Here is a 13,496-nt window from a genome sequence, read left to right as displayed (position 1 = left end):
CAAAGTTATTCCAATCAATTCTTTCATAATAATTAAATCAACACATAAATAATTTGTATTTAAAAAATATCTTTGAAATTAAAAAAAATTGAATTTTACTTTTCCAAAAATATTATTTCAATGGGCATATTGAATATCCCTTCATGAAAAAGATTAATGAATGAATTATTTTTTATTAAATAGATCAAAATCTTAATATATCAAATTATATTAATGATTTTTTTATCTTATTTAGTATAATCCAAAATAAAATTTAGGCTTAAGTCAACTTTTATTCCTGCTAGTTTTGTGAATATACAATTTTAGTTTCTACAAATTTTAAAGGTAGATTTAGTTCTCTACTTTTCTAAAATTAGATGTGTATTTTCATATAATTGCTAACCGAAACTGTTATTAATTGAATGAAATATTATTAATGAACTAAAGTTGCTTATTAAAAAAAACAAAAACCACCATTAAAATTAAAATTTAATGGAGATGGAAATTCCTCATTTATAAAATTATAGAATTATTGGAGTAAAAATTATTTAAGCTAGAATTTTCCTTTATCCTTTAATTATGTGCCACGTGTGCAAGTTAATAAAATAAAGATATTTCACTTCAGTGTATTTGTAAAATTGTTCTACAGAAGCTTCTTTATTTCACTTTCTATCCCTCATGGCTCTTCCCTCTCACAATATAATCACTTACATCGCTTTGGTAAAATGAGTTCCAACGCGTGCTTAACATCTTTGTTAGATTGCATTTTAACACTGTTGTATTTATCTGTTGTTTATGCATATGTGAATCGTTTTTCGCGTTCAGCGTGTTCTTTAGGTTAGTGTCTCTAACTAGCTAGGGTTTTAGGGTTGCATCTCAAATTCCACGCAACTACTGCGATTTCGCGTCGTTTATTCCAATCTAATTGATTTTACTGTTAATGCTTTCAGTTCCTTTCGCACTTCTCGATCTGCGTTGCTTGTGGTTTGTAGTTTTTGAATGAACCAGTTGTTTTGGTGGTACGAACTGCGAATTATTTGCTAGGAGTTATTTTTTATTTTTTATTTTTAATGTGATGTGATCTTTGTGTAGCTCACGTTCTCTCATTTTTTGTTTAGTTTAGGGCTGAGTTGAGAATGCTAGTGGAATAGAAATATTTTGAAAAAAATATATTGCGTGGAAATGCAGCAGTGTAGTTCTGTTGTGTTACTAGGTTACTAGGATTGGTGTTTCTTTGCTTAGTGATGAATTATTGCCTGATATCATCTGATAGAGGGTGTTTGTCTAATGATGTTTTGTTTATTCAGATCAGCTGTTAAACAGATTAAGTTTTGATTAGTGAGCGGAGGGGGATGGCAAAGAAGAAGAATTGTCCGGTATTTATGGATGTGTCCATAGATGGGGATCCGGTTGAAAGGATGGTTTTTGAGGTACCTTTTTTGTCTCTATGAATTGTCATTTTTAATCTATGCAGAATGCAGTAATTTTGCGGTATTTGATATAAGTTCCTGATTGTGCCGCCAGCTTTTCTATGATGTTGCTCCGAAGACTGCTGAAAATTTCCGTGCATTGTGCACAGGTAATAAATTTGACCTGCGTGAAAAATTCATTTAATGTTGATATTTGTTTATTAGACCTTTTCAATATAAAATTCTATGTATTGAGTTGTGCTTGAAAAATTGGAACATTATATATAGTTATTCCTTGTCTAATCAATAAATAACTGATTCCCCTACCCCATTTCTTTTCCGAAATGTCATTGTATGTTCAGGAGAAAAAGGAGTCGGTCCAAACACTGGAAAGTCATTACACTACAAGGGTTCTTTCTTTCATCAAATCGTTAAAGGCTCCATTGCCCGGGTATGTTGTTTTTAATTTTTTGTGCATTTAGCTCTTACTGTAGTAGTTCTCTATATCCTCACATCTTTTTGTGGTTAAAATTGGCTTAGTAGTGTTCCCTCTTTTAGCCAGTTACTGTTGTTTATTCTGTAGGATACAGGGCTGATGGTCACAGCTACCTTTCTTGTGATATAGTTTTAAGGTTGTACTTACTAAGTTATATCTCATTAACACTCATAACTCTAATAAGGCCCATGATGACCAAACACAAGTGTATGAAATGTTATTAAGTGATTGTATGTGCTAATGGTTGGTTTACTTTTTGCAGGGAGGTGATTTTGTAAACCGAAATGGTACGTATTATGTTGATACACACCACCTATAATGAATTATTTCACCATTTTTTGAATATTTCTATTAATACAGTATATGTAGTTACTTTCTTTTTTATCATTTGATCATTCAGTTGACCGAGTAACAAGCCTTGTTCCATTTTCATGTTTCCTGTGACAATGGTATTTTCTTTTCTAGGTCAATTAGGTAACTAACAGAGCTCCTTTGCAAGTATATATTTGCTTGTAATGGGGTGGGTAGTATCAAAGGAATTTTATTTTCCATTTTTGGTTAGTTTTTTTATATTACCATGATGTGGCTTGTTGTAATTTTAAAACTATAGCCATGCCATCATATGCTTTTTATCTGTCGTGTAACTTCTTCAATTGTTCTCTACCATCTCTTAGTGTGTTTTTGTTAAAATCATGCTATGCTGGGGTTGTTGCTTTTTTTCTGTTAACCAAATTGATCTTGAACCACTGTAAAGCAAAAGGGGTCTTTAATAATCACATTCAGCCTTCTCTTCTATTGTACTTTGTAGTTATGTGGAAGAAAAGCAGGCTTGTCTTTAAACCTATTAAACCTCACTGGCAGTCATCTATTATTCTTTTTATAGCATTCCAAATGCTGCACATGTTGTATACTACATCCTTCTACACTCCCACATCACATTGTCCTGTGTGTTTTGCAGGGACTGGTGGAGAAAGCATTTATGGTTCCAAGTTCCCAGGTGAGAATGCTAAGCTGTGGTCTATAGCTTTCATAATCTACAGCATCAATTTGGAACTGTCATGTTTATGCATCTAAGTTGATGTGGTTTTAACAGATTGTACTTGTGATGTTTCAGATGAATCACCTAGGCTAAAGCACGATGCTCCAGGCCTTCTTTCCATGCCAGTTGCTGATCGTGACACTCTTGGTTCTCATTTTATAATCACTTTTAAAGCTGATCCACGTCTTGATAGGTTTGCTTATGTGGCTTTTTTAATGGCATTTAGCATTTCGGTCCCATTTGGATAATTTTATTTTCAGCTAATTTGAGCTTATCTACTGCAATAAGTGACTATGAAACATTTTAGTGCTATTTGGATGAAATGATTATTGAAACAACTCTTGAAAACCCCATTTAAGCTGTCTTTGGATTATTTTTATTAGCTAAAACCTAACCAGCACTGGCTTTTGTAGATGTTAACATCAGTTTACGTGGTAGCTATTTTTAAATAATTCATTAATTTGATTAAATTAACTGTAATGCATTGTCAAAAGTCATCTAGTGGGACAAGGTTTTATTATTGTATTGTGGTAATTCTATTTTTGCTTCAGTGTTCTCTATACATATATTCATATGCCATCTGCCTTAATTTAAAATTTAGTCGAGGAAATGTAGCATTGAACCTTATGTTGCAAGAATTTTTCAATTTGAAGTACATGATTTGTTGTATTGTTTTTATGAATGGGATCTTTGTCTCTCTAGTTATTGAGTGGGAGAAGGTGAATTGCCTTATGTTTAGTCGTATTTTTAGTGGAACTAAATTACCAACTTGCTTATCTTGTTCAATTCTGAGTTTATTTTGCAGGAAACATGTAATCTTTGGCAAGCTTGTGCAAGGACATAATATATTGAAGAAAATTGAAGATGTGGGTGATGAAGAAGGACTTCCAAGCGTAACTGTTAAAATAATTAATTGTGGTGAACATAATGAGGGTGAGAATTCCTTTGACCTGTAGGCAGAATACTAAATTCTACCCTTGATGTGAACTATATTATTTGAGCAGTTAAATTCTTAATAATCTTTCAAGTACACTTATTAAAAATGCTGAAGCATAACATTATGTGTTGTTCATTTGAATGTGATATATTCTGATTTATATTTGATCTGTTGATTTGAATCTTTACCTTTGTAGATGGAAAGAAGATAAATAAGTCAAAAAAGGGAAGAGATGGATCTACTGAAATCCATAGTCCTGAACTGCATAGGGGAAAGCACAAAAAATCTTCAGGTGACAAAAGGAAAAGGAGAAAGTATTACTCATCAGAATCGAGTAGTTCCTCAGATTCAGACACGAGTTCTTCAGAAAGTGATAGTGATTCTGACTCAGATACATCTTCATCTTTCACAAGTTCCTCCAGTGATGACAGGCGGAGAAAGAGAAAGAGGTCTAGGAAAGATAAACATAGACGTGGAAAAAGAAGAGAACAACACCGAGACAAGAGACGAAGGAAACAAGACAAAAGATCAAGACGCAAATCAAGAAGGTATTGATTTTGATTTTGTATTTGGTTATGGTTTATAAATTCCACATTCTAATTATAGATGCGTGCTTGTGAAGAACTTACAATAGCTGTGTGTATATTTTGTGGTTTTATGGGTTGTGGTTTATTTATTCTATTAGCATATTGCATTTTCTTTGGTTATGAGTAGAATCATAGCTGCTGTCTCATTGAACGATGCTGCATTCATTGCTCTTGAGATAAACATTTATATGTATTGAAGGGGCTATAGATGTAATCTTTAGTGCAACACTATCAAAAAGTTGGCTGACACTGAGATTGTCTTTGGTGTTAGGGAATTGACCTGTCATACTGATTCAGATAGTGATAATAAGAGTGGCAACAGCTCTGGCGGTGAAAGTTGTGGTGCTCAAGCAAAAGATCAGAAGCATAAAGATCATTCTCAGAAGCATGGTAATGTTTTAGTCATTCACTTTTTTAGTGTATTGTGTACAAGAAATATAGTTTATCTATTAAACCGTTTTCTTTTTCTTTACCTGGTCTCTAAAGATATAAAATCCTGAAATATTAGCTAGAATTTTGTAAAATAGTGATTTGTTGTGGGCCTATACTGGCCTAGATTTTGGTTGCATTGTATATTGAATTGTTGCCTAGAGACAATCCAGTTCAGGTACCTACTTGGCAGGGAGGGGCGACTGCTTTGATTTGCCTAACATTGTATTATTTTACCATGTTGACACTGTAATTGTGAATACTTTTGTATTTTACTTTTCTTTAATTGATCCGTACTTAAGCTTTTGGAAAGAAATATGATGTTTTCTTTGAATTGGCAATGTAAAGCAAAAATGATTGTATGTTTTACCTTCTCGGTATGTAAGTCACTTAAATGCGGCATCTAGAAACTTGTAGCTTGTGTAAAAGAACAACGTTATTGTGTAGATTATAATTTTATTAGTTTTCATTTTTTGGCTAGTGTAACATGTCTTTATTCTTCTTTTTCATTTTGTTGCAGCTGAAGGTCAGTCTTCCTTGGTTGTGGAGAAAGATTTACCAGCTGTGCTCCTTACAAAAGGGGAGAAATTGGATATGCTGGAGGAGGAAAAAATCCCAAATGAAAATGGAGAGCGGCGTAGCAATGGCAATGGAGCCAACCATAGATCTGACAGAAGTGAAGGCAGGCAGCCTGATGTGATGGATGATCAACCAGGCAAATCTAGGTCTACTTTCCACTCTTGTCGCACAGTTATTTCTTATGCTTACCATTTCTTCAAGATGTGGTATTTTATTAAAAGTTGATAAGCAGGAGTCAAAGCATGAGTATTAGTCCAAAGCGTGAGAGCAGAAGTCCTAGCGTTAGTCGAAAAAGGAGGTTGAGCAGAAGTCCTAGTGGTAGTAGAAGCCCTCAAGCTCCATTACGGAGGAGTTTGAGCAGGAGTCCAAACAGAAGAAGCATCAGCAGAAGCCCAGCGAGAGGTAGAAAGGGAAAAAGTGTCAGTAAAAGCCCTGTCCGATCTCGTGGATATAGAAGTGTCAGTACAAGCCCTGTTAGATCCCTTTCTCGGAGCCACCAGAGGACTTCATCCAGAGTACCATCACGAAGATCAATCAGCAGAAGCCCTGTGATTAATCATAATCATAGAAGTGTCAGTAGAAGTCCTGTTAGATATCGTGATCATAGAAGTGTCAGTGTAAGCCCTGCAAGATCCCTTTCCCGGAGCCGCAAGAGTTCACCCAGAGCACGATCACAAAGATCAATCAGCAGAAGCCCTGTGAGAACACACAATCATAGAAGTGCCAATAGAAGCCCTGTAAGATCTAGTGGTCGGAGAAGTGTCAGTGCAAGCCCTGTGAGACCCCTTTCTCGGAGCCGGAGGAGGAGTTCACCCAGAGCACCATCTCGAAGATCAATCAGTAGAAGCCCAGTGAAAACTGATATTCGTAGAAATGTTAGTAGAAGCCCTGTGAGATCTCATGGTCATAGAAGTGCGAGTGCAAGTCCTGTAAGAGCGCCTTCTCGGGGCCGCCGGAGGAATTCACCCAGAGCACAATCAAGAAGATCAATCAGCATAAGCCCTGTAAGAGTGTCCAGAAAGACTATAAGCAGGAGTCCAGTTAGATCATCTGCCAGAAGCATGAGCAGAAGTTTGAGCAGAAGCTCTGGCAGAGTCCCTTTAAGAAGCATTAGCCGAAGTCCAGCTAGAGTGCCAAGCAGAGGCAATCGCCACAGTTATTCTAGGAGTCCACGTGGTAGAAGCTTGTCTAGAAGTGTGTCACCTGATGTTTCCCCAAAACGTATTAGAAGGGGAAGAGGTTTCAGTGAACAGTACTCCTATGCTAGAAGGTATAGGACTCCCTCTCGATCTCCTGTGAGGTCGTACCGCTATAATGGAAGAAGTTACCGTGACAGGTAAATCGGTAAAGTTGTTTAGAATTTCTAGTTAGCCATGGTGCTAAGGTGGCATGTTGAGAGTTAAATAACCTTTTTACACTTTCTGCTCAGATATTCAGGTTACAGGAGGTACTCCCCTAGGCGTAATAGGAGCCCACTGCCACGTAGAAGAACTCCACCAAGGTTTTCCTTTTGTTTATTTATTTATTCCAACTTCTTATAACATTTACGTTACTTGAATTTCTTAGTAAATCTTGTAGAGGCATAATTACTTTCCCATCGATCTATTTGGCCACACATTTTGTTTTCTGAGGCAAGTCTTATTTCTTCCCCATCATTTATGAATATGATTGTGAAAATCTAAATACAGGTTCCGGAGGAGGAGCAGGACACCATCTGTATCACGCAGCCCGCGATATCGAGGTCGAGGTCGACGATATAGTCGAAGCCATAGCCGAAGCCCTGTTCGCAGTGGTTCACCTGTAGGTACATATCGACCTCGTGTTGAGAAGAGCAGGTCTTTGTCCAGGAGTAGAAGTCCATCACGATCCAGGGCTTCTATAGAATCACAATCTCCACTGAAGGCGAGCAGGAACAGTAGGTCAAGGTCCCCGTCTGAAAGCCCAGATGCAAAGAAAGGCCTTGTATCCTACGGAGATGGTTCTCCCTATTCAAACTAAGGTGAGATAATATGTCTGGCGTGTCTAGTGAATCTGTTTGCTTGCTGGAATTCACCGACATCTCTTATTTTCCTTTATAGACCATTCTTTGGATATTTTTCTTCTATTGAATTGAAATGGCTTGCAAACGGTAGTTGTGTTAGAATATTTAGAGACTAGAATGCAGTTGTGTTGTTTCGGTGTAGTGACCGAGATGATTCGGACATGTTACCTATGAAGTTATGTCGTAGTTATTAAATGCATCTGAGCTGAATTATGAAGTTTTGGCCTCCAAACATGCTCTTGGTTAGTATTTTCAATATATTGGACATTTAGGTTCTTTGTTATCTATTTTTAATGGAACATATTATTATGTTTAGATTACTGTGATATAATAAATTGCATAGAGTAACAATATTACCTAGAGCCTTTCTCTCTAAAGAAAAAATTACTCTATAAACAAACCATGACTATTTTCCTTACAAGAATTTTGTAAGATCTTTTCTTATCATATTTCAGTTCAAGTAGTTTTCATAATGGTACATGGTTTTTAATAATATTCTTTTGTAAGTTTTATTCTAATGTGAGGTTTTATAGGATTTATACTCTTGTAATGTTTTTGTGCACTTCAATTTTTTACAAACTTAAAAAATTAATTTGATTATTATTCAATATTAATTCAATGTGATTATAATTATATGGAAAACTAATATTATAATTACAAATATATTATAATATTATAATTACATTTTTATGTAACATTATTACACAACAAATAACATTTTTACACGAGTAAAAAATATATATTTGTATTGATCATATGGTTCTTGATGTTCTTGAGTATTCTTACAATGTTAATGTGGATAATTATTTTCCTTCAAAATTGATAGTTTAAACCCATGGATTAGGTGGAAAGGGAAAGAAAGTATTTTTCCTTTAAAATTGGTAGTTTAAACCCATGGATCAGGTGGAAAGGCAAAGAAAGGAGGAGAAAGAGAGTAAAAAAGTATGGTTGTTTGGATGTAAGAAATGTGTATGAAAATGAGTGAAAAAAATTGTAGATAATGTGAGTGAAAAAAATGAAACTAAATTGTTTAATTTATGCAGTTATTAAAACATTCTTAAATATAGTAAAAAATGATTTATTTCATACACATGATTCTTAGAAATGGGAATAGAATGTAAAATCAAAGTACACATTATGTTTTCCGGTCTTTAAAAAAAACAAAGCTGCTTCGACTCCTTTTTCTTTTTCCTTTTTTCTTTTAAATAAGTATAACCGATTTTGGCCTAGCTTAATCACATAATATTTATTATGTTACCACCTATAAGCATAATCAATATTTTTATAGATTACAAAACTTCATCGATGTATTTTCCATAATAGCATAATTTATATCCAATAATATTCGAAAAAAGAAAATCTTTGTAAACTAAACAACTTCTCATGTTTATGAATAGTTTCACAGTAAGTGAAATAAAATTTCAATTCTCTATTGGACCCTTCATAACAATTTTCTAAAAATTTTAATCTATTTAATTAATTGAATTCAATTTTATAAAATTGAAGATCTCATTTTGACTTACTATATAAAATTTTTAATGGTTTTTCTAGTAATTGAGCTCGCTCCTGTTTAGAATTTGAAATTTGAAATTTTCAGAAAAAGAAATTTTATTCAAGATAAAAAATGGTGTCCAAAAATTGTAAGGTTTAAATGGATGGAAATTTTATTGAGTTTAGTTTTAGAATATGCTGTTAGTTTTCAGAAAACATATTAATAGTTGTTACATAAATTTCGTGGAATGTAAGATATTCAGTTTGAATTTCCAGAACTATAGCGCTGATTTGTTTTCTTATTCAAAATGAAATACAAAAGTCATACCAACGTAAATTTTAAAAATTCAAAATATAAGTTTTATATTATGAAAAAGCAATTGAATGAAATATATCATGTTAAAAATATTATTAAAATAACCATAAGAGCTGAAATTATCGAAAATGAAAATTTAAAATTATAATATATTAACCTACTTCGTCTATAAAATAATAATAATAATAATAATAATAATAATAATAAATAAATAAATAAAACAAATAAAATGTACTTTATTATACGCTTTTAATGATTATAATTTACAAATCAAACTCATACTCTTTCGATGATTTAAAATCACTAGCAAAGTGGAAGGGTAAATAATTTTAAAGGATTTTCAACGAATGTGACAAAAAGGAAAATGCTTACATGTCAACACTCTTTTGAACAAATTTTTATTAATTAAAAATACTTGTATATTTTGATCCTATTGTTTGTGAATTTTAATTAATAATAAAACGTGTGTTAGAAATATATTCGATAATGCATGATTAGCATTCGTTATATTAAACATATTTATTAGTATAAATAAAACATAAATGTTTAATTATTTATAAAATAAAATTTTGTGGAAAAGTTATGGATTTGGTGAGTGATACACCTTGATTGTGCAAGACTTGATAAAGAGAGTTGCATTAAAAGTAACAAACGACACAATCAATGAGATCGATCCGTCACATGCAACCTAATTCAATACTAAGCAATTCAATCACGAAAACATTACATATTACGATTACACTTATGAAAAAAAAACTCAGTAATTGTGTTATAAAAATGCCTACCATTCTACGACTTTCATTACATATTTGTTACATTTCCCAAAAAATAATATTGGATTAACGGATAGGAATAAAATATATATAAGATACAATAATACTATATATTCAAAATATATTTAAGTATGAGTGAAAATATTGTGTATCCAGAATCAATGAAAGATCTATGGAAACACGTAGTATGAGATGTTACTGTTCTCTTTCTGATAGATATTTTAAAAGGTAAGAGTGTTCTACGTTGTTACTTAAAAACTGACTAATAGGTATCAGTTTTATATCCTCTCGGCAGAGACTAGGGACCTCTCGAATAAGTATCTGATTATTCAAACCCATCATGGACCGTTCATCAGAAAACCAAAACTATATATATTACCCATACAATAATTAATTATGTGCAATATAATTAACATTAACAAATAACTTAATTTATTGATTAATGTTAATCCTTAATAATAATAACATAGAGAATAATAATTTTATATAATAAAATTATCACTAGTGTAAAATAAATGTTTCATATCGGTTAAAAAAAGGCTTTTTATACCGACAGTGGCGGAACTTGACCAAAAATTCTAGGGGGGCCAAATTATATTTGTTATATATAAATTATTTTTTTAATTAAAAAAAATTAATTTCTTTTAATTAAAAAAAAATCAATTTCTTTACATTATTTTTTTTATTCAAAATAAGCACTCATGATAATAGAATCTAAACAATATAACAATGGATAATTTTCTAGACACATTTGATATGGATCCCATTTTAGATAAGTCCTTCGTACCTCATCAATTTAATTTGGTGGGTATTGCCAAATTTGAAGACGCTTTCCCGGATCACGTTCTAAAGTATTTTCAAATTCATTATATGTAACTTTAGGAACCTTAGAGAGTTGTTTTTCGTTTTCTTCAATATTTGGATTCTCATGAAGTTTCTCAATTTTAGATGACGTAGATGCATTTTTTTCATCTTCATCACAAGCCTTCCTCTTGAAAAAAGAATCAATTCTTTTACTCTTTATCATAGTTTTTCTAATATAAAATTTTCACCTCTCACCTATTTTTATAAAAAGATAAAATTATGAATAATTAAATCTTAAAAGCAAGACTCAATATGTTAAGAAAATTAATAACTTCTAAATGATTAGCTTCCTTACCTTAGAGTATATTCCTAATCTTGTTCTTCCCTTACACAACTTCAAAGCCTAAAATAGCTCTATCTACACAAAGAAGAGTTTGATCAACAATTAAAGCATGATTTTATGATCTCTAACAGATAGAGATATGCCTAGAGCGTAGAAAAGCCACATACAAGAGAGAAACATATTGCTTCAAAAATAAAAAGGAAAAGATGAACTTACTCAAAAGAAGAAATTGTTCGGTCCAAAATGTTCCTTAACTCTTCAATTTTGTCGTTGTGCAATTTGATTTTGAAAATAATAAGAAATTAATGGTGAAAATTGAGATGAAAATAAAATGGGAGAAAGAGATGAAGGCACGGAAGAGAGAAACCAAATAAAAACATTTTAAAAATTATATTAGAAAAAAAAACATAATTTTTAATTTTTTTAAAAAAATTTTCAAACTAAATTAATATAAATAAGATAATAATATATAAATAAGTAATAATATATAAATAAAGTAATAATATATAAATATTTTTTTTAATATATAGAAAATAAAATAAAATAAAAATCAATTAATATAAATAAAATAATAATTTATAAAAATTATTTTTTAAATATATAGAAAAAAAAAATTTAAAAAAATGGTTGGGGGAGCCGTGGCTCCCCCCTGTCCCTTCGTACGTCCGCCACTGTATACCGGTTCTAGCATAGGTATAGATGCAGGCGGTATAGAAGGTTTGATCTTTCTACATCGGTTCCATGACAGGTATAAAAAATTATTTTTTATACCATTTCTAAAATCGGTATAGAAAGTTCTCTTGAAAATGGAAAGTTATGTAAGAAAAAAATGACTTATTATACCGATTATAATTCCAACCGGTATAAAAAGTTACATATTTTACACTAACTATGACCTCAACCAGTATAAAAAGTAATTTATTATTTTTTTATGGAAAACTTTTTTATGCTTCCTACCATATACCAAACCTGTATATAATTACCCAAAACATCCAGAAAACAAATCTCATTTAATCTAATATTTGCATGGAATAGAATGTAATGTTTATATGAAATATAATACTACTCCAAAACAAATTACTATATAAGTCATAAAACACCTAACATCATCTCATATAAACACTTAAAAGAAACGAAGCCCACTGCTCACGAACTTCCTTCAAGACTCCTTGATCCATTGGAGATATGTCATTGAAAATGTACGCAATGAATAGTTGAGTCAACAATCTTTTAGGGATAAATACTTAAGATGTGATTTATAAATTGTACATATTACCATATCCCATGAGTCAATAATGTTTGCGGATATGATTCTATGCATGTGCGTCATGGTATAATATCCACACTCATAGCTTCCCGGTTGACGTGAGCACTACAAGTTAAATTCATATAATATCATAAATTTGATAATTATATTTCAATAGTTTGAAGATTAACTACTTACAGTTGGCGCAATGAACTGTAACTTCTTTCTAGAAGTGATTTGTTGTCCCTGCAACCTTGAATGAGCCTCAACTGCTCTGTAAAATTTAATGTATATTGAAATTGTGCCTAATATGGAACTTAGTAAAATGAAATTATATAACACAAAATAAGTTAATAAAAAAAAACTTACGCTTGTAATGTACTTTTAATTTTCAAAGTGTTAGGCTTCTTGTGTAATGAACACAAAAGAACCACAACAAACTTCTCAGGAAGAATTACCAGCAACTGCCAATGACCCCTACAGATTCAAATATCATTATATACAATTAAGTTTTACATAAATACAATTAAATGTTAGGCGCTAAGTACACTTCTTTTTTCCCAACATCAAATGCCTCTAATAGGTACTTTTGAACCTCTTCACTTTTATTCCCAATGCCTTGAATGGCAATAGGATCAATAAATCCATATATGTGATCATTCTTCTTCTAAGTGCATCTACGATGTAAATACCTTAAACATTGAAAAGTGGAATAGCGCATAATGTGAAAAGTGAAAAGGATCTATCTTTCTTAAGTATCAGTCGAAGCAGCAAAAATTGGCAAGTGAGACAAAGAAATAGCAGGAGGTAGCCTCATTTGAACCGTTGGTGAGGGTAACCAAGAGGTAACACTGGTACTAATGGGGTTCACAATCTTTGTTTCCATGGAGTTACCATGGCTATAGCAACAGACATCATGCATACTAGATTCAGTTTAAATAAGTTTTTTCATTCTCTATTTCAACAGAACTCCATTGTAGGTGTAGTTTGCTTCCATCATTATTCATTGTTAAGTTCAACAAACATG

At 32.0% G+C, this 13,496-nt stretch overlaps 1 protein-coding gene across 5 annotated transcripts; it reads left to right on the top strand.

Annotated features, from left to right (window-relative positions):
* The first annotated feature begins 609 nt into the window (after positions 1-609).
* LOC114194055 (uncharacterized) lies at positions 610-7,811 on the top strand. 5 transcript variants are annotated; one of them, XM_028084094.2, is made up of 15 exons: positions 727-816; positions 930-998; positions 1,287-1,409; positions 1,504-1,558; positions 1,751-1,839; positions 2,147-2,171; positions 2,843-2,881; positions 2,999-3,116; positions 3,729-3,856; positions 4,057-4,408; positions 4,719-4,837; positions 5,397-5,601; positions 5,688-6,791; positions 6,885-6,956; positions 7,144-7,811. In XM_028084094.2, exons 3-15 carry the CDS (start codon positions 1,332-1,334, stop codon positions 7,451-7,453), a joined length of 2,694 nt encoding a protein of 897 aa, XP_027939895.2. In that variant the 5' UTR covers positions 727-816; positions 930-998; positions 1,287-1,331; the 3' UTR covers positions 7,454-7,811. The 5 variants fall into 5 exon arrangements, with proteins under 5 accessions (XP_027939896.2, XP_027939899.2, XP_027939894.2 ...); XM_028084095.2 differs by lacking the exons at positions 727-816; positions 930-998 and adding an exon at positions 610-699; XM_028084098.2 differs by lacking the exons at positions 727-816; positions 930-998 and adding an exon at positions 676-699 and having other exon boundaries at positions 1,292-1,409.
* Positions 7,812-13,496: the final 5,685 nt, after the last annotated feature.

Source organism: Vigna unguiculata, chromosome 8 (genome assembly GCF_037176805.1).
Source record: "Vigna unguiculata cultivar grain cowpea cultivar isolate G323 ecotype 2 chromosome 8, ASM3717680v1, whole genome shotgun sequence".
NCBI classification, from domain to species: domain Eukaryota; kingdom Viridiplantae; phylum Streptophyta; class Magnoliopsida; order Fabales; family Fabaceae; genus Vigna; species Vigna unguiculata.
The sequence above is the reverse complement of the archived record's forward strand: the minus strand, read 5'-3'. Positions and strand labels throughout refer to the sequence as shown.

What these genes read in the sequence shown, in the direction of transcription:
- LOC114194055 (XM_028084095.2), top strand. Translation starts at nt 1,332, where the DNA reads ATGGCAAAGAAGAAGAATTGTCCGGTATTTATGGATGTGTCCATAGAT. An exon ending in TTAAAGGCTCCATTGCCCGG is followed by an intron (nt 1,840 to 2,146) that starts GTATGTTGTTTT and finishes TACTTTTTGCAG; the next exon opens with GGAGGTGATTTTGTAAACCG. An exon ending in TCAAGACGCAAATCAAGAAG is followed by an intron (nt 4,409 to 4,718) that starts GTATTGATTTTG and finishes CTTTGGTGTTAG; the next exon opens with GGAATTGACCTGTCATACTG.